This window comes from Gambusia affinis, linkage group LG06 (genome assembly GCF_019740435.1).
Source record: "Gambusia affinis linkage group LG06, SWU_Gaff_1.0, whole genome shotgun sequence".
In the NCBI taxonomy this organism is placed as follows: Eukaryota; Metazoa; Chordata; class Actinopteri; order Cyprinodontiformes; family Poeciliidae; genus Gambusia; species Gambusia affinis.
This window is the reverse complement of record NC_057873.1, coordinates 7,007,426-7,035,170: the sequence shown is the minus strand read 5'-3', so window position 1 is coordinate 7,035,170 and position 27,745 is coordinate 7,007,426. Positions and strand designations below refer to the sequence as shown.

The window sequence follows — 27,745 nt, the reverse complement described above, 5'->3', positions numbered from 1 at the left end:
TTGTCTATTTATGATACGAGCCATCTGCTGTGTGTTTACATCCCCGGTAGCTTACATAGCAGTGTTAGTTGAATACTTCCGGAGACTCTGGCACCTGGTGTCCTCTCTTCAGAAACGAACTTCAGCCGCTGCTCTCATGCTAAGTTGACACTGGTTTGAATGGCAACACCTCTCCGGACCTGCTGACAAGGAGAATCTCACTTCCTGCCTTCTACGGGAGAAGTATACTTATTGCAACCGCAGCAGAGATCATGCGGCAGTGTTGACCACGTAGAAGATCAGCACACCTCGGTGTGATTTACACATGAGCAGAATGATGCCCGGAGGCAGGAATTTGGACACAATTGCAGCTACCTGCATCATAACGTTGTGTTTGGCATGCTTGCACGTGACCTCTCTAAAGTCACAACTTTTCACCAGACTTGGAGGGTTACGTTACACCACGGAGCCCCCCATCAGCTATAAAACATTGTACTTCGATCAAAAGGTGAGTTGTTGTTGTTTATATATATATTTTCTTATTTATTTTTGCTGGACGTAACCTTTAAAATAATAGACCACTAAAGTTTATTCTTTTGCTCCTGTCTTCCGCTTTTAATTCTTTCTCTTTCACTTCCCTTTTAGTGTTTTTTATTAACTTCAGTAGGGAGATACAATAATGCCTATACGTAGGAAGCTTACATACATGTTCTCTTTCATAAGCATATCTGGTATTAACCCCACATTATTACCCAGATTAGAATATTCTCAGTATAACAAAAAGAAAAAAGATATTACCCAATCTTGCAAAATAAAACAGTGGATTTATTTGTTTACACTATAATATTCAAGGCTCCTATATCTACACAGGTCAAGGGAAACGCAGAACTAGATTTTTATTTTTTACTTTTTCCATTAAATACAGAAAAAACGTTTGCAGTTCAATCACAAACATAGAAAACATACATTTGTAGACAATCACTGTTTGTGTTGACTTTTATTCAGAAATTCATCTCATATTTGCCCACATAAAAAACTGTTTTTGTTCATATTTATTTGTCGATTAGATTTTTTAAAAACATATATGCATAAAAAGGGATACTTTTAGAGCTTTATGGCTAAACCCTCTAGATCAGGTTTTTAACTTGGACTTATTCTTAAATTGAATCCAGTTTAGGAGATATGATCATTCGTTATATTAGGAAACACTACAGGTATAACATACAGTACATATAGATTTCACAAGTTTAAGAAATAGTTTGTCCAGAAATCACCCAGCTATCAAATTGAAAGTCAACTTCAGGTTTGTTTGTTTTTTTCAGAATTTATGAAACTCACAAAAGATAAAATCCAGTTTGTCAAATTTTTTTACTTGCTCTTAAATATCCTCAGGCTATAATTAATTCCATCAAAGTCTTAAAATTTAGGTCAAAGGAGTATGTAACTAAATGGACATTGGTTAAGAGATCTGATTTTTAGATGAATTCATCCTATTTTCTACTGCACTTCTTGGTTTCATTGTTTACTGTTTACAAAAAAAAAGTACAGCGCTTGCTCTTTCTAAAGTTCCCACTTCACTCTGACATATAGGAGTGCATGTGTTGTGACTGAAGACAATAGGTGTTTCCATCTGGCTTCCTGTAGTGAAGGGAAAGCCATCAGAACTGGCTCTGTTCCTGCCAGCAGCACCGGAACCCTCCTACCTGGCTGTCTGCCTAAAGAGGTCTCCGGGGCCCAGTGAATATGAAACGATTTACTTCTCAGGGGGGTTTGAAAGATCTTCATTCAGCCTGCACATTTTCTATTTATTGTTACTTCACTGAGATTCAGATTGCATGTCGGACGGTGTGCGGCGGTACACGGCACATCTGCTCTTAGTCAAATAAAGAAACATCTGGGTGCAGTCCAAATATAAACTTACAAAATGCCCATTCTTAGCTGAAAAGATTTAAAACTTCAACAATACATATTTTGGTATTTTGTTTTTAATTTGTATTTTTTTTATATCTATGTCTTTTGTTGTTTTTGTCTGTTGTCTTAAGGGTTTGTTTTAGACATTGATCACTTTGAGATTTCCAAGGTCTGATACAGTTAAGTAAGAATGTCATAGTTTTGTGGTTTTAAGTGATTTTACTGTCATACACATCAAATCTCTGTTGGGATTAATTGGAAAATCCCTAATTTAGCTATGAGATTTCAAAAAGATAGCCAATGGATACTAATGTAGCATAAGATACAAAATTGGAATATTCCATAAACAAAACCAAAAACTGAGCAATGTCCTGTTTTTGCCACCTTCTCACTCCACATTTAGACGTATCAACATAAATAAGCAGCCAATATGAGTCTGATATGAAATACAACATGGTCTCTAAGTATCGTCCTTCACCTTTTTTCTATTCTTTTCTTTTTTTAACATCTCATACAAATCCATTTTATTGGTCTTCTCTCAGTAAAAACTTCCACTCCTAAGAATTCTTAGGAGTCTCATTGTCTCCTATTAGCTCTAATGATGCATTCACTGATTGGAAGAAAATTTGAATGTTTAGTTTTTGGTCAGATGATTACAACCAGCTCAATTTATGTCATGAGCCAATTTCTTGATGCAGCTGTAGATTATTTATATGTGCAAAACCCAGTGATGCATTCCAGCCCTGATTAGTCTGCTTTAATCAAACTGTAGTTTGTCTGATTAGAAAGTCGGGTTCAATTGGGTAGGTGTGAATGTGTAATCAAACTCTGATATGGACCAAAAAAGCGAACTCTGGACTGCCTAGAAACATGGGTTGTGGTTTGGTTGAAGTGAATTCTGGAGCGATCCAAATACATCTGTGAAGGTGAATCGGACTGGAGAAATCTACAAAAGCTGGAAACATACTATAGTGCATCGGATTCAATGTAAACACAACCAAAAACAAATGTGCATGTCAAGCACTAGCAGGCAAAATTACTCATGGTCTTTTACCAAAGACAAAAAAGAAAACCTACATCTAGTAAAATTTGACGTTACTCCGTTTTTTTTTAGGTTAATTTAGGTTTGGTTCGTTGAACACAATGCAGTGTGTTCTCCAATCAAATCGAGTCTATTGCACCATCAGGTGTGAAAACACAAGTCTCACACAAGTTAGTTAGGTTCTGAAACATTGTTTTAAGCAACTAAAACAATTATGCAAATAAGTGTCAGGTTTTTGTTTTTATAGGAAACTTTTTTTATAGAAATTTAGAAACTGCAACTTTTGTTTTATTAAGCAAAATCATGAAAATAATGGACACAGTGGCTGATACTACATACTGAGTCACAGTCATAATAAGTCTCCGCTCTCAACAATGTTTGCATGTGTGGACAATGCTCCACACCTGTTCCTGCCCACAGCATCCTGTCTAATCAACCGAGCTGACAAGAAGATAAAGACCATTTCCTCTCTCCTAACGCCCCCATCCCCCTATTGTCCTGTCTCATGTGAACTCCTGTTCGCCAATCAGTGAGAAATTATATGCTTCTTTGTAAAATGTACAACAAATAAAACCCCTTTTCAATACCTGTCAGGTCTTCTGTTATCTGGAAGTGAAGATATAGCGATTTCTTTCTGCACGTTGTTGTCCCGACTGATATGAACGTAGCTTCAGCAATTGTCATCAGGAAATCCTTTTGGCTACAGTCTGCCATCAGACAATGAATGGAAGTGTCCTTTAGCATCCTTAAAATGAACTGCTGGAGTTAGCTGTCTTGCTACCTTTACCATTAAAAAAGTAATTTTTTCCCCTTGTCCAGCTAAATAAAACTTGTTTAGAGCCAGAAGTCTTGCATGACCTTTTAGAAAAGATATATTATGTAAGGTTGTTGTTATTTCCTATGAACCACCATCTTATTTCTATTCTTAGGTTTTACAGTAAAGAAAAACTTAAAAACTTTTGCAAAAAGTGGATGAATATATTTTCTTCCACAAGATGTTATTTGTTAAAAACATCCTCCACCTAATGATGAAAATTAGAACGACATATTGCTACTTTTGATGTCTTTCTGTTGTGAAATTTCAATACAATTATTCAAGCAAAATAAGTGTTAAGTCACATTTGTTGTATTATCTATATTTATAAGCTGGAGTTTGTTTTTGTCATTTTTAGCCAAACGTAAGAGCTATTTTGGGATGTCCAAATGAGTCACTCTGGAGCCACAGATAGCGGTATCCTGATTTAAATCAAAACCTGTTTGTGTTTGAATGGCCCAGTCAAAGTCCAGACCTAAATCAAAATGAGAAAGTGAAAGACTTAAACATTGTCATCCCTTAATATTCTCCGTTCAGACTGAGATTTGGCTCTTTAACAATGAATTATTTCGGTCTCTAGATGTGCAAACCTGGCAGATGCGTACATCAAAAATTTAGCAGATTGTTAGTCAGCTTATTAAAAATGTAAAATCTCAATTTTGCAATTATACACTACTTTGTTATGTTCTGTCACATAAGAAAACCAATGTGATTCAAAAACAAAAAAGTTACTAGATATTAATACTTGGGGCTCTGCATTGCTGCTGAATATTTATTGAATTCAAATTAAATGGGAGTTACTTGCTTTGGCCACAAGGTGGCAGTAGTTATTAAGTTCTGGGTGGGTTATGAACCCAGATTTACAGGTAGTGTTCTGTGCATACTGAGTATGGGAGTACATTTTTGCTGAAGCACTGAACTCCAAAAAGAAAGTGTTTTTTTGTTTTGTTTTCCTTCTCTAGATTCACATTTTATTAAATGGAGATTTTGTTTCACAGTATTTTCACCCTTCAATTCCTGATGCTGGACTGCAACTCTCTAAAATCCTTCTAATACAGTTATAAATAATTAAGAATGTGAAGTGGAGGAAATTCTTGATAAAATAAGTAACTGAAGTTCTTTGTCCACATGTTGCTGCATGTTGGGCCAGTCGCAATTGGCGCTGTAGCCAAACTGCAGAACATTTCTTTTAAATCGTCTCATGGTCCCCTCCACCCTCGAAAACACTGCCAAGTGAAGGAATTGAGGCTTGAATGAGCACACTGAGGCCCCCAGAATCTTTTTTGCTGTCACTGGCTCATAAAACCCTGCCTCCTTTGTTTCTACCAAGGAGTGTACTGAGCGACGATAGAAGGGGGTAAAAACAAAACAGAAACATTTGTATGAAGTGCTGGAAGCTGTTTCAGGGAGAAACCTCATGGGGTCGTCTTCACCATGAAGCTAAGCCTTTGTTAAGGAAAAAAACTTGGGGGAAAATATGGTTGAAAGGAGAAGATGGCCGAGAATCCCTGAGGTTTTGTCAAAGGATATTTCAGAGCTCAACGAAAGTGGAACTAATGTGGCATTTTTTTAAAAATGGTTCCAGCATTTCTCTTTACAAATTGGTGCTAATTACCCTAAAGTCCAAAATCGGGGCTGTGACCTAAGAGCAGCTTACATTTGAGAAGTGTGTCCAGAAGGTTCTCCTAATCTGATCTTAAAGTTATACATAACATTTATCTCACGGCTCTATCAAAAAAGGAAAAAAGGAGCTGAAGTTGAATATGAGACTAGCTGCTGAGTCAAGAAAACTCTAACTTCTTTTGAATAATAATATATAAATAAGATGACATGTAAAAGTATGTGTACCCCTTAAACTTATTTTATATTTTTTTCCAATATTCCCCATCCCATGCATGAAGCTGTTGCTGATCTCTGGAGTTCCTTCAGTGACAGACTGCTGCATCCTAAGTGCACAAAGGAGCGTTATCATAGATCCTTCCTAGCAGCTGTTGCGCTGTTTTAAAAACTACTATACAGTTTACAGTAAAATACCAGCGTCTGTAGTTGCAAGAATTTTACCATAGTAAATATGGCTATGGTGTGTATGCTATGGACATGGTATGTAATATTTTGGCAACTGAGGGTTGGAATTTGGTTTGGAAGACAGAAGACTGATCTTAACATGAGCAAAAACTTGAAGAGGGATTTTATGAAATCTGTAAGAGATACAAAAAAACCGAAACAAACAGGAGTAGTTGAATGATATAACTACATTTTAATATTTGAATGACATTTCTCGCTGAAAGCATGTGGAAGTATTTAACCATGAAATAAAGCAATGTTTTTTAATAGAATCTTTCAGAAATTATGAGCTTAGGAATGTCCTGAATGAGCAGAATATGGTAAAAGTTGAAAGGTTTAAATAGCACAAACTATTTTTGTTATTTAAAATACTGCTGTAGTTAAGCCTACAGCATTCATACTAATAAATACTTTAGCAATGTACTGCAGACTATTAAAAGGCTCAATAACTGTTATCAAAAGCTACTCATACAGCACAAATACTAATAAATTACGTTCAGTATGTCTGTTTCCTCGCCATCCTTTGTAGTGTCTTGTCCGCCAGGACTCTAGTGACGGGAGCTGTACAGATAATTGGAGTATCCGGGTTGTGTTTCAAACATTCCTCTGAGCAGTGCACAGATGATCAAAATGAGACAGAGGCTCAGTGTAAACATGAGCCTGGTCCTTTAGTCGCATTTAAATTGGATGTTAAATTGACCTCCATGATGCCGTCTAAATCCTCAGCCCATTTGCAGAGTTAAGATTCACAATTTGTAATCAGTTCATGCTTCTGAATACAGACCCTTTTTCTGCTAGAAAAGAAAATTATGATGATGATCTGACTCACTTGTCCTTTTATTATAATCCACCCTGCTTGAAAAAAGCAGGGTGCAAGAAACATCGCACAGCGGTGCATTGCAGAAAAAAAAAAAAGAAGTAATTTTTTCATTTTTCCAAGGCAAATTCCTTTCTCTCATTTTTTGAAAGATAGAGTAAATTTGTAATAACAATGTGCAAAAATATGTGGCAGGTTTAGGCACCAAACTGACATTTATTGTAAATATATTTTGTTTTTTTGCAAGTTAAAAGATTCTATATATGTTTGGAGGGGGGGAATCAATGACGATTTTATGTAATGACTTTGGCCTTGAAACAGAAGGTAAAATATTTATTAGATGGTATTCCGTTATCACTTCTGGAGCGGAGGAATAGAGACATTTTGTTAAATCAGGAGCACTGATATAGAGCAGGATGCTTTGAGGTTATTACAGGACCATTATACATTGAGGTTGCATTAAGGCTGAGACAAAAAAATTGGTTTTAAGACCTTGAAAGTTCTCAATAATTCAAGACATCTTAGGGATGTAAATTCAACTCTTAACCTTGGCAAATCTCAGTTAAACTCAGGGAAATACAGGCATGTGTAAATGTGGACACCCTGTTAAATCTCCAGTTTGTTATTAAAGCAGCAGTACTGTGTATTTTCCAGCCACACAGTGCTATTTTATAGCACAGTGAAATAACTAATATTCCTTGAATATTATGTGGCTATGTTTTTTTTCTGAGGATATTCCATTTTTTTTATCATAAGATTTTGCAAAAACTTTTAAAATACCTTTCCTATATTTTTTTTTTTTGTGTGGAAACACGGGGTAAATAAAATTATGTCTACTGCTTTCAATCAATATGTTACTGACCTGCTGTTCTCTTTCACAGATTGATCACTTTGGATTCCTCCAAGATGGCACTTTTAAGCAGAGATACCTCGTGGCTGACAATCACTGGCAGCAGCCAAACGGACCTATTTTGTTCTACACCGGAAACGAAGGAGACATCACCTGGTTCTGCAACAACACTGTAAATATAAAGATGTTCCACTGCATACTTATATTGGTTAGCCATACATCAGGGGTGTCCAAAGCGTGGCCAGGGGGCTATTTGTGGCCCTTGAAATTATTTTGTTCCACAAGTCAAGAATGATTTTATAAAATTGCTCAACAAAACAGAAAACAATTCATGACCCCCTGAAAATTGGAAATTGCCTTATTTCTTTTAATAAGGCAACAGCCTGAAACCCTTTATATATTTGGAATCTTTAATGATGTACAGTTTTCATAAAAAAGTGTTTATTGTTAAGCAGGTAAAACTTAAAGGAAAAAAAGCTCACAGTAAATGAATATTTGCATTCTTAATTTAATGAATTTTGTGGCCTTCCAGTCGTTTGCCACCAGGGCAAAAAGGTTTGTGCCACAGCCTCATGTAAAACCTTTAACTGTTCATCAGGGCTTCATGTGGGAAGTTGCAGAACAGTTGGGCGCCATGCTGGTTTTCGCAGAACATCGTTACTATGGAGAGTCTTTGCCATTTGGTCAAGACTCGTACAGTGTGAGTTGAGATCCAAGTCACCAGTCTACTTCTAAAAACAGATCTATAAAGTCAATGTAAAAGACCAGCGCATGATTCTTAATTTAAAAGCGTTTCACTCTGAATGCAGGACGTCAAACACCTGAATTACCTGACATCAGAGCAGGCCCTTGCAGATTTTGCTGTGCTTATTCAAAACATCAAGACTATTGTACCGGGTGCTCAGAACAGCCCTGTCATCGCCGTCGGAGGCTCCTATGGAGGGATGCTCTCCGCCTGGTTCAGGATGAAGTATCCAAATATTGTTGTTGGGTAAGGGTGTCATGCACAAATTGCCTCATATGTTTTAATCTTTAAACATCTGAGAAAAATGTTTGAAGTCTACCTTTATGACTTGTCTTGTGTTTACAAATCCTCTCCACAGATGACGGAGGGAAATGGATGTAAAGTTTTTGAGCAAGAAATAGATTCAGTTCTGTTTGTTCTTGGCTTCCAGGGCTTTGGCAGCATCTGCGCCAATATGGCAGTTCCCTGACATGGTGCCATGTGGAGACTTTTATAAAATAGTAACGCAGGACTTTGCCAAAAGTGGCAAAAACTGTGACGCAAACATCAGGAGATCTTGGAAGGCCATAAATAATGTCTCCTCCTCTGGTGAGTTACGAGAGCTGGATTATCTGTAGGAAATAAATCACATCATGTCAGATTGTTTTGTATTACACTAAAGGAATTGGAATGCTTTTTTTTTATTTTATCCCAAGGCATTTTTCTATAAAAGGATGTAACTTTTTAAAGTGTACTTTGAATATTTATGAAAGCTGTAAATGACATGAACTTAAAAAGGACGAAATAAAAAGCATTTCAGAAAAGGGACTAGCGGGGTCTGTCGGAAGTTTGCATAATAATATATATTTTTAAAAAAATCATTCAGACACTTAGGAAAAATGGTTGATAACTATTAGAAAACAAAACGGATCATTACACAGAAAGGAATTTTGTATTTTCATAAGAGTCTTTGTTGCGTCAAATTCACAAATATGTGCCTCAGCTTTTCTGTGAATATTTTAAAGTAAATGAGTATTTACTTTTACAGCCTAATTTGACAAGATAATGGATGTTTCATTTGCATTTAGAGTAACGGCACATTTCTCTCATTCAAACTGTGATAGCTAATGGAAGCTATGTCAGTTTATTTTTCTTTTGTACCACAGATAAAAAAAAACCACACAATGAATAACATTAAAAATCTTGCTTTACATTGTTGGGAATTTTTTTTTTTTTAACTGAATTGCTATTTTTTTTCTTTCATCAAGCATCTGGTCTTCAATGGCTGTCAGAAGAATTCAGTTTATGCACTCCTCTGAAAAACAAGAATGATGCTGTGAGCTTTAAAAGCTGGCTTCAGGAGACCTGGGTGAATCTGGCCATGGTGGACTATCCTTATGAAGCCAATTTCCTCCAGCCGCTGCCTCGCTGGCCAATCCAGGTACAGACAGGATTCCTGTTAATATAGTGGGAAATATGTAGTTCTCCTGCCTGGCTCGGCTGAATATTACGTTTAATTTCTTTTCTGTCTTTTCTCACCTTGACTTTAGTTTTTCTACTTATTAAGTGTTCTAGATTTCATAATGTGCTGTACAAGTACAAGCCTTTTACCGTTTTAAATGCAGGCCACACTTTTCAAATTTTTATCTTTTCTACCACATAAAATCCTAATAAATGTGTGGATGTAATGTTAAAAACAAAAACTTAGGAATACTTTTGCATCAATGTTTGGGTGTTTCAATTCTTTTTGGCATTTCACGTTCTTATACTACGTTCTGCCCTCTCCTCACTGGGCTGCCCAAAGGAACCTCAATTTTCCAACAGTCTGATACGTTTCTGTTATTTATTATTGAGCCATTGAATGGATCCGCAAGCATCATGTTTCATCATGTGAAATGAGCACTAAATGGTCACTTTGAGGTTTTTCTGGCTCTTTTCTCTTAATGTATGCAACCCCTATGGGTGGTTTAAGCGGTTTAGGCAGCGGGTGCAAAGAGGAGCTTTTTTAATGACAAAGCTAATGTGATTATCTGAGTGAGTGTGAGAACGGGGTATTGAAGGCTTAGAGAAGGGAAATCTGTTGGCAGAGATGAATGTATAAAACTAATCCTATCTGAAAAGTAAGGAGAAGATGCTTTGGGGCTATTGCAGTGTTTTTTTTCTCTCTCTCCACAGTATAAATCTTTAGTTGGACATGTCTGTGGCCCTCCTCAGCCATCGACCACCAACTCCTCCCCTGCCCATAAACAAAAGCCTTGGTAACAAACTCCACTCTGATGCCGATCCCCTCCAACCTCTAAAAATAAAGAGAGCCCAGTTTTTCTGCCTCACAAAAGGTGCGGAACAACAGCGCCGGCCAATTCTGCCGCTGCAACCATAACAACACGCAGTGAAATCAAACAGGAGCTCAAACGCAAATATTTATCATTCACGCTAATAATGCAGAGAAATCAGCGAGTCAAACAAAACAGCAGGAACGAGATTTAAGCCTTTACGTTTTTGAATTATTTAACTTGTTCTGTCTGAATACATGGAGAGTTTTTTTGTTTTTTTTTCTCTCATGCCAAGGTTAGAGTAATAAATTCAAGTTCATTCCAGAGAGTTTCATATGCAAATCAGGCGCCACCTTTATGTGTGGAAAAACACTTAATGGCCCACAAGAAAACATTCTTTAGTCTTGTAAAGACCTTAAATTTAAGAGAGTTGGATGCCTGAATTTTTTCACTCACACTTCTAAAAGGTGACAAAACTTTGTTGTGAACAAACCTCCGTTGTTTTGGTTTTATTTCACTTCTTTGCTGTTTTCTACCTTTTAGAGCCTGAGTCATTTCACACCTGACTATTTTGGGTAGGAAATGGGGCTCTTTGGTACAGTTTTTAGCCTCCGTAGGCATAAAGAGCAGAACGTTACGTTGGTTTTGTTGTCCTGTAAAAACGGAACACTGTTCCACATCTTGTCAGTCGTATGTTCTGTTAGGGAACCAATACAGCTTTGCATGGAAACAAGTTTTGTCTGATTAAAAGAAGCAAGCAAAATATGCTCAACTAATTTTTGACTAAGTTTTCTTTCATAATAATATCTGTTCACTTGATTACAAAGATTGGTAATACTGTGCATGGAAATAAATAGTATTTTGCACCTTTGTTGAGTTATGAAGAAACTATGATTGCCTCAAGGATCTGGTTTGAAACAAATTGATGGCATCTATCAGTCCAGAAAGGGTTGAAAGGCCATTTTTAAGGCTTTAGGATAAAAACATCTACAAATTAATAAAACATGAATCAGTGGAGAATCTCCCAGTGAATGGCAGACTTACAAAAATTACACTAAGATCGGATGAAGGACTCCTCCAGACACTTACAATAGAACCCTAAAGAATATCTAAAGTAATAAAGCCCCCGTTAATGTTAGCTCTTATTGTCACTCAATAATAGGAACCAGAAATGTGGCCCTCAATAGAAATAGTGTCAGGACAAAAATAAACTCAAATGCAGAGTTTTCATAAAATGGCATGTAACATTTAAACATTTTTATGACTGTTTATCTTCATTTTTAATGAAAATACTAGAGACATGACCTGGATTATTTACTGTTATGGAATAGAACTAGGTCAACTTATAACATTTGGGTTTTAAATCAGGGTAAAACATGACAAGGTGAGGTAGTTACCTTTTAAAATATGCTGATTTTTGAAGGTAGTGTGCAAGTCTCTTGGTTTCGACTCCACCGTATCTGACGAGCAGCTGCTGCACGGTGTCGCCCAAGCAGCAAAGGTCTACTACAACTACACAGGAAACGCTCCTTGCCTCAACACTTCCCAGACAGCAACCAGCAGCCTTGGTGCCCTCGGCTGGTTTTTCCAGGTTTGTAAAACAGCTTAGGGATTTTCCGGGGTGTCAGTGGGTGAGTTTGCCTCTCAGAGTGAACATGTGTTTCGTCCATTCACCCCAGGCCTGCACAGAGATGGTGATGCCCATGTGCACAGATGGAGTCCAGGACATGTTTGAACCAGAGGAGTGGAGCTTCCAGGCCTTCTCCGATGAGTGTTACTCTGTCTTTGGCGTCAGGCCTCGAGCTGATTGGGCTGGGACGGTCTATGGAGGAAAGAAGATTGGTTCCCATAGCAACATTATCTTCAGGTATGAGACCATAAGTAAATATTGCTCAGTGTGATTGGGTTTATTAGGTGAGGAAAGTACTTTTACCAGTATCTTCCGTCCATACATTGCACAACCCTTCACACCTCTAGAAAATAACCTGGCAATGGTGGGCACACTCCTGCTAAAGCGCTAACACAAGAGCTAATTCTTTGTTCAATGCTTTTGCTAACTTTGACAATGTTTAGTGCAAAAAAATTAGCTACAAATTTGCTAAAAAATTAGCTTCCCCTCATTTTTTTTCCAGATGAATTCTAATGCGCTGATCTACTTGGCTGTTTTGTAAATTTTCAGTTGAATTAAGTTTGACATGGGTGTTAATGTTTTCGTTAACAACTGTTAAGAAATCTTCAAAAAGATGTTTATATCCATGCTCTGACCACGAACCTGATTATAAGCAGATTATAGCAGATTATAACATCTGCTTATCAGATGTTATAACGCTCTCATATGGTTTTGTGCTTTGCATGCAATTCTCTGTGTTTATGTGCATCTTATGTATGTTCTAGCAACGGCGGACTTGATCCATGGTCAGCTGGTGGAGTTACCTCCAACATAAGCCAGTCTCTAGTTTCCATTATGATTCCTGACGGGGCTCACCACTTGGACCTCCGCTACAGCAACAAGCTCGACCCACCCTCTGTCCGGGCTGCAAGGGCCTTAGAGTTGAAGTATTTTCAGAAGTGGATCAGGCAAGCTCAAAAGTCGACTGGAACTGGATTTACTACGTCCAAGAACAGGAAAAATTCTCCCTAAGATTTTATTGATGTGCAAGATTCAGCTTTAACTTGCATGACATGGAATTTCACATGGTGCTTTCTGATCGAACAATGCCAAAGTTTGTCCTTTTCTACGTAATTTTTTTTGTTGTTTCAGCTTTTCTCATCTAGTTAGAAACACTCCATTTTAATGCCATAATATTTGGGAAAAAAAAGTTTTGATTCATATATTTTCTAAAAAAAAAAACTGCTGACAGCAATGCCTTTTCTATCCAGCTATTCAAACTGTCATCTTTGAAATTTTGATGTAAAAACTGGCACATTTTAAGTTTACTTATTTTCTTAAAGCAAAAGAGATATGGCTTGTCTGCCCACATGGCGATATTTGTCTTCTTTTTTTGGAAATCAGGGCTGTTTTTCTACTTTTGATTTTTAAATTTCATTTTTGATTAGAAAATGATGGGTAATTCAGTAATTTGTTCTGTCTAAGTGTACTTATGGGAGCCTCAAGAGAAGGTTTTCGCACTAAATATGAATGAAATTGTTTGCATTGAAGTCTTTTGTTGCCCCAACAAGAACAATAAAGAAATTGTGCTGTTCAGAAAATAATTTATTCATCCTTTTTAGATTTACATTGAATTTGTCTTTGTACAAACTACAAATCAATAATTGTCTCAAAACTATAGACACGGTGCCTTCTTGTACTCGTACCATTTAAACCTTTACATATTTTTATCATGTCTCAAACATAAACCTCAACGTATTTGATTAAGAATTCACATAATAAACTGATACAAAGTGGAAGACAATTTGCTGAAAAAATATATGTATACTCTTAGATATAAGTTTATCTTATCCATTTGTATTCACCTCACTCAAATCATTGTCCTTGCAGCTACAAAGTCATTCAAGGCAACTGTCTGATTTTTTTATTTTTTTAGGTTAACATGTAAAGACACTAATGCAGTAATCAATTCAACTAAGCATATGGAAGATTTTCTCTAGATCTTACTGGGGGATTTTAGTCCTTTAATCCTAGAAATGTTACTCGGATCATAAAAGCGGATTTTGAAATTGTCTTTATATGTCCTGGTCACTAATTTGTAGTTGTAATAATTATTATGCAAATAATGTATTTACATATCAAAAACAGATGGACTCCTTCTTACTAGATACATAACTTTTGAAGGCAGTTTGTTTTACTGGGTTCTACTTAGGGGTGACAGTGTAAAAGGGGGTGAAACCAAATGAAAGCCACACCACTCTAAAACTATTACTTTAGAACGTTAAAAACCACGTACCCTTTATGTATAAATACTTTTGCAAGTTACTGTATCTCCTTTTAATTAGCCTTTGATAGAGATGTGACTTTATCCTTCTGAGGAGCCTCTTTTGTCATGTTTATGAAAAAGATGAGGCCATAAAGTTCAATTTCCACCAAGCGAGAACAAATGCACATCCTTGAGATTTAATAAAAACCCAATCGGAGGAGGCCAATAAAGCAAGTGGTGGGAGGTTATTGCGGTTACGGTTGCTGACCTTACCCCTGCGGACCAACCTGTGGGATTCCCCTTGGCACGCATTCATTCACCAGCTGCTATTAAAAGTCGAAATTGTGGGACCAGGACAGCCTGTAGACTCTAGTCCCCCCCTCTCCTCCCCTGCTAGTTATATTAATATATTTCCAACAGTGCTGCAGAGACTGAGAGGGGTTGTTGGAAGGTTAAAAGTGATGCAGTGAGATGATGCAGGTACCCAGAGACTGTTTACAATCAGTTTTTTTTTTCTTTTTTTTTTTGACTGTTTCACTTCACACTTTTAACCTTCTAAAGCTAAAGTTCCTGACACAAACATGACCCATGGAGGGCAAAATGTCTGGTATGTCAATGTATTTTTTCACAACGAGAAACAAAGACAGATTTTAAGCATTTTGTCACAGCCTCAAATGAATTTCCTAAGTGGAAAGAAGCAGAGTTAAACACGGGGGAGGATGGGGTCTCTAGCACTAAATGGCCTTCTAAAAACGTTTCTCAGGACTTTGAGAGGTCATTAATTTGGCGGCTCTTTTTTTTTTTTTTTTTTAGCTCCCTGACAATTGTCATCAATCAGAGGTGTTATTAGTATTCGCTTGAGCTCAAGCTCTTGAGTATGTCCCTGCTTAGATGGAGACCACACACTATTAGGATGAGGTTAAGCTTGTGGATGTCACTTCACATTGTCCCCTCTCACCTCTTTAGAATTTGGTTCTGCTGAATTAGTAAAATTTCTTAAGCAGGACGAGGATCAACTGGGGAAATAAATTAATTTGCAAAGTAATGTTCCCCATAAAACGTTAGTTACTGTTTAATGCAGCAAAGAACTAAAAATTAATTTACCAGAATATTTTCAGTGTACAAACTACATTAGACCTCCTAAGCTGTGGTCTCTATTTCTATTTTTGAGTCGATCTGCACCTACCCTTCCCCTCCCATCCTCACAGCTTTAGCGCAACAATAGAAACTTGTTTCCGGGACCTGTGTGTCAGGCTCTGTGGTCTGAATGACCTACCAGCATAAAAGCCAAGACCCCCTGACAAGGGTAAAAATGGGAGGGGGTTAATGGCTGCCACGACTGGAATGATGTCATTTTGCCAAAACTGTGCTGCTAGTAAAATTAATTTTAGCATTCCCTTTACAAATCTGATATGTTGTGTTTGCAAGCTGCATTTTTTCTTTTGTCTTCACTTTGTATTTTATCTTAGATTATGTTTAAAGAAATAATGCCTTAAAAATAATTTTTTTTTCTTTTCTTTTACATCACATTGCATGCATAGAAGAAGTATTTTATTGGAATATATCTGTGTGAGCAGATACAACCCCAAGGAAGGTCATTAGTATAAAAACCACCAGTTTGTTCATGGTGGATTTTATTATCTGAAATTTTAAACTTCCAGTAGCTAAAATCTTAGTTTTATACAGACTTGATAACACAGCTGGACCTCATTGGTCTGTACCATTAGAAAACAGATTAAACCAAGCAACAAAATTTACACAAAGAAAAGTAAATAAAGTTATTAATCTGCGGTTACAAGCTTACCTACACAACTAAATGGTCTGAAAAGTAAAAACCAGAAGACATTAAACTCAGAAGGGTACTTTAAAGAGGATAAATAATGCTATATGAAAAGAAAACACTCCATTTGGTTGCGTCTGGTGATGCAATCAATGACATCATAAACAGGAAGTAGCGGGCCGGCCCCTCCTGTACACCTGTTCCAGCGGTAGGATTTGAACAGAGGTGAGTTTCAACAAACAAAAAAATAAATGTACGAGAAATTTACCGTGTAACTGGAGAAAAAAACTAATTAGTTGATGTTTCAGTTATGTTAGCTTTGTAAATGTGCATAAATGTAAACTGTAACATAATGTCACCACAAAAAAACCTATAACAGTAAGGGAAGCAAAATGACAACACCAATGTTAAATCATGATCAAAACAGATTAAATAAATTAGAAATATGCTTAAGGGACAAGTAAATAAATACAATCTTAACCACTTTGTCACAATTTGATATTCCAAAATGAATTGGTGTTCAATTGTGAAGCAGGTAAAAATTCCCATTTCTGGATTTGTGTACATATAATTCCAAGTTGTGTCATTGGTTCCCAATTGAATTAAAAGTCCAAACTTTGACTGGGCCATTCATACATTTAGGGTTGTTTTGCTATGGGAAGGCAAAGCTTTAAATGAGTCTTAATTATTGTGCTGCCTCTAAAATAAATACTTATTTATTTATTGGTCTTCATGATACATTTTTTTAGAGTTTTATTTGAAAAATTCAGCTTGTAAAACATGTTGTTTATTTTATTTTTATGGACAACCTTGTAGTGCTCTATCACAAGAAATTTGAATAAAATCCATCGAAGGCTGTTGTAGCATGACAAAACGTTGAAAAATTCAAGGGGTGTGTCTTTTTAAACCACTGTACATCTGAGCTGCAACGGTCCAAATTATTCTTCACATTTGGTCTTGTTTGTCGGTTTCCTTTCAGTCAGCAGAGTTGTGTTGGCCAACTGGTTGCATAATCTCCTTTCTGCCTGGGAATTAACATAAGAAAGAATTTTGCTCTGCTTCACCGATTTTTATCATTCAAACACTTAAACAACTCAGAGCTTCTGTAAATTTATTGACCTGTTCTATTTTTTTCTGTCCTAGAAAAAGAGAAAAAAATATTTCTATCAAATGGTTGGAGACATAGGAACAAATGCTATTTACTAGATACATTAAAAGTAAATTACACCATTTTTCAGGTTCAGAATGTACTAGAAAATAAAGTAAGTGCTGGCAACCAGACTGTCTGGCTGTTAGACACATCCTCCCTTGTATTCAGCGCTGGCCATGAAACTTCCTGTAAATACGTGATTGTTTACAGCAGAAGTTTCATACCCAGGATTTCTTAGGGTCAACATTTCTTCTGGCACACTGAGCCCGAACTGCACTTTATTCCCCTTTAATTTAACAGCTCCGGCAGCTTTTCTAGTTAAATCGACTGTTCATTATTGAGACCCGTTTTACGAAGGGGCTGTGAGGTGCAATTTAATGAATCTCTGGCACAAAGCTCCCTTTCAGTGCTGCCCAAAGAATAGAGGGCTATTTAGACCCCGCTAGGGCTTTATGTCAAAGGCGGCCCATAATAGCTGTCAGGCCAGGGCAGAAATTCCCACTGGCCTGGGAATGCACTAGAAATCAACTTTTGCCATGAGCAGATTAAGACAACAAGCAAGCAGTTGGGGAAGATTCTCCAACATACTGGCATCTGTTTGGGGACAAAGATTTTCCCACAGAAAAGAAGCAACTTTTTGCTACTGTATACCTTCAGTTTTCAACTTAGTAAGTAATGAAATTACAAATAAGCCCCTAAAAGCCTAAAACAAAAACTGATATCAGAAAATTCAGCTTTTTATGAATTGATCACATATTTTTGTCGCTTTAAGCAAAAATTAATTTCCTCCTTGTCTTTGATGTTTTCTATCTTAAAAATTCATTTGGTTTTAGCAGTTTTGAGGAAAACTCTTATGTTTTTGCTTGCGTCCATAGACATATTTTACCAGATAAACATTACCAAAGTAAATGGAGAAAGAAAAAAATGATGGCTTAAGTGAAAAAGGTTATCCAAACCAACCTGGCCTGATCCACCCATACCAGCATAAATAAAACCTTTCTGATAACATAAAGTAGGTCAAATAGCCCCCCAAAAGCAGAAACATTACATACTCCTTTAAAACATTAAAGAGGAGAAATGAATTGACATCAACAAGTTTTGAAAGGTTTACAACTCCATATTCAGGGATTTGGAAAACATAGAGCCATAATCCTGAACTATATAAAAAAAGAACATTTAAAGCCTTGTTGGTCTCATTTATGTTAGTTATGGTTAATTTATAGTTAAACTAGACAAAAATAGCCGCTATTGAGAAGTTTCAAGACAAAACTCACAGCTGACAAAAAAGAATATAGTACTCTTACATTTGTCAAAAACATCTTGATAATCCCCAGGATTTTGGGAAATCTTTCTGTGTCTTTGTATAGTAAAAATGTTTTGTTTTCCAGTTCAAATACTTAAATGGCACTTAAAAAACATGGCTGTTGTATTATGTTGGTCTTGGATTCTGACAACTTTTTGAGTTGACAGATTGTCTTTCTCTGATAATTATCGTACATTTGATTACCTGATCCATTTGCAATTACCTTTAAGGGTTACAAAGGCAACTATTGACTGTAATAGTGAGAAGAAATGGCTTTAAATATATATACGTATATATATATATATATATATATATATATATATATATATATATATATATATATATATATATATATATATATATATATATATATATATTCTAAATTATTATGCAAATTGGATTTACACTGTAATTAATTTCAGAGAGCTGGTTGATTAGTTTGTCTGGTGAGCTCAGTTAAAGGAAATCTACTTAAGAAGGATGTTCCACATTATTAAGCAGGCCACAGGTTTCAAGTAATATGGAAAAGATAAAGGATCTATCTGCTGATGAATATCATCAGATAGTGTAGTGCTGTATGACCAGTTATGAAAACATTAGATATTTAACAAATACTGAAGCATTATACTGTGAAGAGATTTGTGGCTGATTCAGAACAAAGATTTGTTTGTACGGATAAAGGCATAATGAGGAAGGTTTCTGTTAGACAAATTCATCAGATTTAGAGAGCTGATAAAATGCCCTTACAAAGCAGCAAACAGTTATTTGAAACTGCTGGTGCCTCTGGAACCTCAAGGTGAAGGATCCTCCAGAGGCTTGGGGTGTATGAACCTACTATTTGGTTACCCCTAATCAGTGCTCACAAGTGGAAACGGTCGCAGTGGGCCCAGCCGTACATGAAGATTAATTTTCAATCAGGCTTGTTCACTGATGACTGCTGTGCAACCCTGGAAGGTCCAGATGGACGCAGTAGTGGATTGGTGGTGGATGGCCACCACATCCCAACATGGCTGTGACGTCAGCAACGAGGTGGCGGAGTCATTTTTTTGGGCCGAAATCATGGGGAGAGAGATGGTCGGCCCCTTCAGAGTCCCTGAAGGTGTGAAAATGAGCATTAAAGGGGATATATATATATAAATTTATTAATTTATTTTTGTAGTGCTATTTTTGGCATTCGACTGGTTAAGCAATTTTTTTGGAATTGTGTTTAGTGACTGCTTTTTAGTTGCAAAAGAAAATAAAACATGCCATCAAATGGGGCTTAAAAAGCCTTTTCTTCTCACTATTACAGTCATATCCAACAGTTCCACAATAGCTGTCATGGTTCAGAGTACACACACTGACAGTAAAACCAGTGGAGGAGCTCTCTGACAGAGCACATTGTCTTCTGCTCAGTAGGAAATTTCAGACAAATCCCTCTTAGATGCAGGTGGTTGGGCACAAGCAAAGAGTTAAGTTCCCTGGTTTCCCTTCGCTCCTCCTCTTTGATGTTCTGACATCATCGGTCCTGCCCCCTGAAAGATCCCCTTCCTCATCCTCAGTGGCCGTCACTTCCAATCTGAATTGTTTATGGAAACTTCACGAGCAGCATCAGGAGCAGGTGTTTATCCGCCGAACAAAGTCATGCTTTGAAGAAACTTTCAGTTCAGGGATCACAGTGGATGCCACAGGTGTAGCCGCCGGGCTTGACAGAGTTATGGCGGTTCAAACTGCAATCATGAACCCTCAGTTTATGAGTTTTTGCTTCCCCGATTCTGTGATGGAGTACGACGTGGAAAAGAGTCTGGATGGGAGTCTGCTGTGCGAGGCAGAGAATGACGAAGACTTCAAAGAGACCACCAGGGACCTGCTGAGCTTCATAGACTCAGCCTCCAGCAACATCAAGCTGGCTCTGGACAAGCCGGTGAAGTCCAAAAGGAAAGTCAACCACAGGAAGTATCTGCAGAAGCAGATCAAACGCTGCACTGGTATTATAACACCAGGGAATACATCAGAAGCCCCAGTGAAAAGACAGGGTTCCCCGGTGAGTCAGCAGGGCCCTTTGCAGAGTAAAACTCTACAGAAACGAGAGGGGGGTCAGGCCAACCTGCAAAGCAAGAGCTTGGCTGCTCTCTTCAGCCCTGTCAAGGAAATAAGGGGGGAGAAAGCAAAGAAGCCCCCCATGAGGCACCGTAATCTGCCTCCGTCTTTCTTTACCGAGCCTGCCAACTGCTCCAGAGTTAGCTCCACGTCTGGGATGACGCTGAAGGACTTGGAACGGGGCAACCCGGAGGCCGCAGACTTCTTTGAGCTCCTGGGACCCGACTACAGCAACATGGTGAACGAGCAGGACATTTATCAGGGCGTGCCTTTGAGGGGGCAACCAGACCTAGGAGGCCTGGACCCTGCTTCCTATGACCATTTAGTTGGTGGTCTCCTCTACGCCGAACCCTGGACTAACTGCTCTGGACCGTGTAAAAAACCCTCGGAGGGTCTGCGGTCAGGTCCACCGCAGCCTCCAGTCTATAGTCAGGCTGAGGACACTCCTGTGCCCTTAGACGACAACGGACTGTGCACTTTGACCTTCCCCAACTTCTTTCCAGACTGCTCCATATCTCAGGTTGCCTATGAGTTAAATGGTGGATATAACAAAACAAATTTTTCATGTCTATGAGAAACTGAAAAGCTTACAGACTGTTCTAACAGTAGAGGAAGACACTTTGATTTTCATTAACACTGCAACTGGGACACCGTTTTCATGTTGCGTCTATGAAAGACACATTTTATAAAACATCAAGAACTTCATGTGTGGATTTTTTTTTTCCATCTCAGGCAATTAACAAAGACTTTCTGAAAGGATCTAACTGTAAGGTGACAGTGATGTTTATCCTGCTTGACACATCAGTTTGTCCTATAGTGGCTGATATTAACAGTGAAGAAGCTGAACTAAACAACAGATGCACTTTTCCAACTTTATTAGTAAAGGTCTGTGCAGCAGCACAGAAAGAGGGAAACTAATTATTGCTAAAACAATGACGACTCTGTGTGTTTGTCTACCAGAAATGTATTCAGAATTTATTTTCAGCTGGTTAACTGAACACTTTTCGTCCCCTTTTGGGAAGGCATTTATTGTATCTAGCTATTGTAACAGGACAAAATAAAGCTGGTCTTTATTGGTGTGTCTGTTTCCTGCTTATTGTGGATAAGTGTAACACAATTTTTCACTCAGTGACTACAACTGCATTCTACCTCAATGCGGTTCTAGTGTTGAATTTACAGGCCTCTTATGATAAAAACAGACAACAAAATTACAAAACATACAGGCGCCCCCTAGTGGCGTTGTTTTTTGTAACAGTTTTAACCCATAGCACAAAGTTTGATAAGTTAGTGCATATGTGTAAAAACTCAAGGCCTGGGGACCAAATCTGGCCCACCATAACTTTTTATGTGGCCCTCTGAGAAATAATACTTTTAAGATAACAGTTGTGTGCTTAAATATGATCTTGTCAATCAAATCAATGCAGTTATATCTGTGTAGAGCCAAAAGAAATTAATATGAAAAGATGTTTAATATTTAATTCTACAAAGAAATAGAATGCAGTTAGTAATATTTTAACAATTTAATGGGTAGTTTTATCAATATATTCTGCCACAATCAGCCCTATTTGTAATCTTCAGTTGGCACGCGACAAAGGCCAAGAACACAAAAAACTGATTCAGATTTATTTCAAACCTTTATTTCTTTTTATTTTAGATATTAGAGCTTATCGCTCATGAAAACAAATTTAGTTTCTTAGAAAATGTATTATGTGAAAACAATAAAAAAGGAATTTTTAATAGAGAAATCTCAGCTTATTGAAATGGGCATCCATATGTTGTACAGTATCTGCACTCAGTACTCAGCCTCAACTGCTTTTACATGAATTACGGCATTAAAGTATCATTGTGTGGTGATGATAAAGAGGTCCAGCTTGCTTTAAAAGGAAACTTCAGTTGATCTGCATTGTTGGATCTGGGGTTTTATATTTCTCTTAAACAATGAAAATAATTTTTAGTTTACTTGATACCAGGGTCATTAAAACAGTGACCTAGTGGAAAATAAAATTAGTTTCTTTGTAAAGCTTGTCAGTAGACAGAAGCAAGACATGATCCAAAATTTCAGATTTATGCCTATTTCTCATCCAATTTTATTGATTTCTTGGCCATTTGCATGCATACTTTTCCTTCACACATGCACTAGATGGCAGTAATGGTTCATGGAAGGACTTCCCCACCACTCCCATCTGGCCATAAATGATGTATGATGTTTTGCATATCATTGTAGTCTTGTATAGTAAAAACCGAGTTCTTCATCGAATGTCTGCTGGCATTATAAAAATAGATTTGGAGAAATATGAGCAGTTGTTAAAATTGATATTTAATCACTGTTTTTATACTACTCCCATTTGAGAAGGATTCTCCCAAAATGCTCAGTCTTTTGAGCACAAAAATTGATCTAATACTCCACTTTGAAGACATGTTCTGCAAGACCTGTGGTTTGCCTCATGCCAGTTGGCTTGATTAGCAAATTGTTCATTACTATAATACATCACACACAGGGACAGAGCATCATTTTATCTTTCTGTACACTGAAGTACACACACAGGACGCATATGGATTTTCTGTTCCAGAGTTGACACTGGCTAATACATTCAGATTAGGTCGCACTGATGGCACAAGAACTGTATCCTGCTTTGATTTGATAAATAGTACGCTGGAGATGCTGTGTTTGTCCAAGTGATTAACGACTTCTGAGATTTTGCGCATAGGAATATTGAAACTGGAATATTCTGTTTAAAAAAAAAAATCTGACAAAATATTTTGCATAGATACACATACAAAGCAGCTAAAACTGATGATTTCCACTGCAGATAATGTATGTAGAAAATGAATGGCAAAGGTCAGGGCATCCCAAACAGGATTAAGTTTTCATTAGGGACCCCTTTGCAGTCTCATAAACAAAGCAACAAAATATCTGAAGAATCATTTTAAATCATTTTAAAACGTTATTCTTTTTTTGTCTTCATTTTTTTACTCCATTCAATAATTACATTGCTTATTATACCTTCTGATTTTAGTTGGCCATGAGTTCTTAGGGTTTTTTTCAGCAGTGTCTTTGATACCAGGATCGTTGGACGATTCCATCTGTCTTTTTCCTTGAAACTTGTCAGTTTCGCGGTTGCTATGCTATCCAGAAGAGCAAAACAGCTTCATAAATTTGACCGGCAGCCAAAAAGAAGGATGAGCAGAGCAAATAACATTGTGATAAGTTATTTTAGCTTATATTTTACAATGTTGATAAAAACAGGTTATATTTTATAACTAAAACTTATATGATCAAAAATTTGAGATTACATTTCTGTTTTGTTTTTTTTTGTTCACCTTCTTCCATATTTCCCTGATAGCCTCCTGATGACCTCCCACTTTGAAAAACTCCCATAGAGGAATTGAGACAGATGTTGAGCAGGTTTTAAATTTGTGAATGTTAAGTTTAATTGTAGCAACATATTCTGCTTACTTCTTTGCCTTCTGCATGAGTTTTGTCAGATTGCTATAATAGTCATAGTTATTTATTGCTGCTGTTTAATACATTCCAATTTTACCTTATGTTTCATTGGTATCCTAATTTTTAAATTTTAATATTTTTTAATAGTTTTTGGCCCTATGAGCAGTAAACAGTAGACAGATTTTAAAATATTGATCAGAGCATCTCAGAAATGTTCTACTCTGTCTTCTCCTGCAAATCCTTGGTGACTGAATAAACATTTACATTGACAGATCTTGCAGTTCTCCTTTTATACATTCCCCCTTACACATTCCCGCATGGGAACATGTATTTTTTCCCCATGTGCATTTTTTTTCTGGTCTTTACTTATTTTACCAGCAAACTTTGCTGGTGCTGTTAACAAATTCCTGCTCTGCCTTAAGGCGTATCCTAGCAACGCTAAAGGGCTGTACTTTTGGTTTAGGATTTAGCAGATACCACCAGTGACCGTAGAGGTTCATAACCATAAAATATTGCCATAGTTTTCATATTCTTCAGTGACATTCTAGAAAAGGTATCAGAGTGACTAGTTTTCTCCAGGTCTATGAACTAATATTATGGTGCCTGTATGCTTGTGCATTGGCTGCAAAAAGAAAATAAACAGAATAAATACAATAAAATTCTTTTTTTTCATGCTTAAAAGAAATACAAAATTATCTGTTTGGATTTTTTACTTTTGAAAACAAAATTTTGCTCTTCTTTAGGTTATTGTTTAAGTCTATGTGTTGATAAATCTAGGGATCAGTAAGCTCTGACATTTTAGAAGTAGAAGTGAAAGTTACTTTTTTTGGAATAAAAGCTGCAATATCAATTTAATTATATTTTGTTTACATATTTTGTGCAAACACTATGATCCTGAGAAACTCATATTGTTACTCAAGGTTATATTGTGAGAATATTACGCCTGCCTCTACCCACCTACTCTAAAATGCTGCATATCTGTTGTAACTTGGCAAATAATTTCTAAAGAGAGCATCTCTCTGACCAAACGTTCTTCCTTTTGGTTCTTTTTAAAGATTTCCTGCTATACTCTTGAAATAAATTGTCAGCACCAAACAACTTCAGACATACAAATCTGAAAAAATGTTTCATCATGAAATATGTTGTGGGCAACCTTCGACCTACCCATGACATTCACCAACAGATGCTTAATGGAGATGTGACTTTAGAGCTCACGCTACATTTTTCCACCCACCAGTGGTAACAGCCAGAATCAGTAGGATCCTTTCTAAAGCCTGAAAAAAAGACACAGTGGTCACAAGAAAAGGTGGTTTGTAAACATTCACTTTATATTAATATTTCATCCTTGGCTTGATCTTTTACTTTTCTCCAATATGAGATTTCAGACAGACTCACTCACAGTGTACTTACTGTGGAGGACATCTTTTAGCACTTGTATTTTGAAGCCTCAACACTTTTCATTTTGAATTTATTTTATTCAGCGTTTAAGCATTGTTCTTTTCCCCTCAGGGTGTTGCGAGCTTGCTCTGTGTGTATTTGTTAAGGATGATAATAAAAAGCTGTGCAGCAGACAAAAGTCTTAGATCCATTACAGACAACACAACTCTAAAATTTTCATCTCTAGAAAATTATATTGACCGACACATTTTCAATCCAAGCTTCTAAATTGGCAGGGAGACTTAAACTGTTTCACTTGCTTCTTGTGCAATGTGTTTCAATGTAAAAAACTCAACATGTATTCATAAAATTAATGTGGGGGTTTGGTAATTGGAACTAATTTTTAACATATTTTTCATCTTTTTGAGGGTGTACTTAACTAGTTAAGTGCATTGGCATTTTAATTATCTAATATTTTATTGAAAAGTAAATTAAAATCAGTATTTCAAGTTGAAGGTGAAACTCAAATTGAGTCATTTCATGCTGATAAATTTGATGTGCTTATTTTTGTTCATTTGAATGATTATAATACACACATGATGAAAACAGAACATTGTCTGAGAAAATTCCAGAAAAATATGCAATGTACATTTTTACATTTTTCTACAAACAAACCCCAGCAGACACACTGATTCACACACACACTTTCAAATTCACATCATCCAGAAGGACAAGGTCATACCAACAGAGTTCATATTTCATCACAGTTAGGATTCCTTCCTCAAATATCTTTTTGTGGAGCAAAACGTGATGGCACATGTAGGCAATCAGTTTCCTTATATGGTATGCCTGGAATGTTGATGCAGGGCGTGGAAATTGAAAACAAAAACAATACAGATTACATAAGATCAATAAAATAGTCTGACATCTTAAAGAAGATTGAACACAAAAAGTTAGTCTTAAATAAGCTAGCTGTTCTCAAAATGCTCTAAACATCATCATGGAAGGTTGAGTGGAAAGAACACATTTTAGAAATATATGCAAATAGGATAAATGCAGTCTGTGTTTAGAAGTTTTAAAGCTAAGGCTTTTCAAGAGTTTGAGGGATATTCATGAGGTGTGGGATTTGGTTAGAGTGCTTCAAGAACCACCACACACACATGAGATGAGCAACAACTGTCACATTTGTTGTTTTAAGCCATCCCTGAACCACAGATGATTCTAAAAGTGCCTTTCCTGATCTGGGAGTTTAAAGGAATGGACTGCTGCTGAATAGTCCCAAAGTCCTGACTTCATATTAAAATAAAGTTTGCATTTCATTTGAATATCAATCTCCCAAATTACTCGAGACCTTTAAGTTCCCACAGTTAGTGATGATAACGTGCAAAACCCAATACAGACATCTAGCAGGATATTTTTACAGCAGGTACCAAAAGCTGGTTCAGTGACCGTGATATACGTTGCCCCATAGGCTAGTAAATTCAACTGACCTGAACCCATAGAGAACCTTTGGAATATTGTCAAGAGGGAAATGAGAGCTATCAGACCCAACAATGCAGATGAGCTATTAAAGTAATCTGGGTTTTCTTAACACCTCAGCAGAGCCACAGCCTTATCGTCCCCATGCAACGCTGCATTGATGCAGTTATTCATGCGAATTGAGCTCCATCCAAGCATTGTGTGCATATAGTGTACAATACATGACCATACTTTTCAGCAGGCAGACATTTATGTTTTAAAAACAAGTTTATTCGCTTTTATGAAGTGAAACTTTTCTGAGAAGCAGCAATTTTGTTTCAGTGACTGTTGACATCCAGTTCCTTCAGAACCATCTTTGTCTACAGCAGGCTTCTATAGTTAAAAAGTCAAAAAGCTTTGACATGATAAATATCTTTAGTCGAAGAACTGATCCATGAGCCACTGAATTATTAAAGGTTCCTCTGTCAAATCCTGTCTGGGTTGTTCGCAAAGTTAAACTACTCAGAGAAGTCATGTGTAACTGATAGCTAACACATCCTGTTAGGTATTTTCCACTGATACTCATTGTATTACAAACTAATAGTCCTCAGTTTGCCACATCTCCTTTTACAGCTACAGACCAGTTCTCATTTGTCTTGTTACAGTTTCATGCCTTTATAACTCAATTAAGCATATTATTATTTGCAACTTTTTTCTTTTTGCAAAGCATTGGAGTGATTTATTAAACTGCCAAGCATTAAAAAAAAATGCATTTGGTTTTGCGCATCTTTTCACGTCTTTCTA

General features: G+C 36.8%; 2 protein-coding genes across 2 annotated transcripts; both read left to right on the top strand.

Annotated features, from left to right (window-relative positions):
• Positions 1-3: 3 nt before the first annotated feature.
• Positions 4-13,687, top strand: LOC122832667 (prolylcarboxypeptidase (angiotensinase C)). The gene is made up of 9 exons (XM_044119657.1): positions 4-487; positions 7,509-7,649; positions 8,076-8,177; positions 8,287-8,468; positions 8,653-8,810; positions 9,470-9,642; positions 11,898-12,065; positions 12,154-12,341; positions 12,869-13,687. Exons 1-9 carry the CDS (start codon positions 305-307, stop codon positions 13,113-13,115), a joined length of 1,542 nt encoding a protein of 513 aa, XP_043975592.1. The 5' UTR covers positions 4-304; the 3' UTR covers positions 13,116-13,687.
• Positions 13,688-20,005: 6,318 nt separating this feature from the next.
• Positions 20,006-21,740, top strand: LOC122832137 (protein FAM181B). Its single transcript, XM_044118611.1, has one exon. It carries the CDS (start codon positions 20,006-20,008, stop codon positions 21,233-21,235), a length of 1,230 nt encoding a protein of 409 aa, XP_043974546.1. The 3' UTR covers positions 21,236-21,740.
• Positions 21,741-27,745: the final 6,005 nt, after the last annotated feature.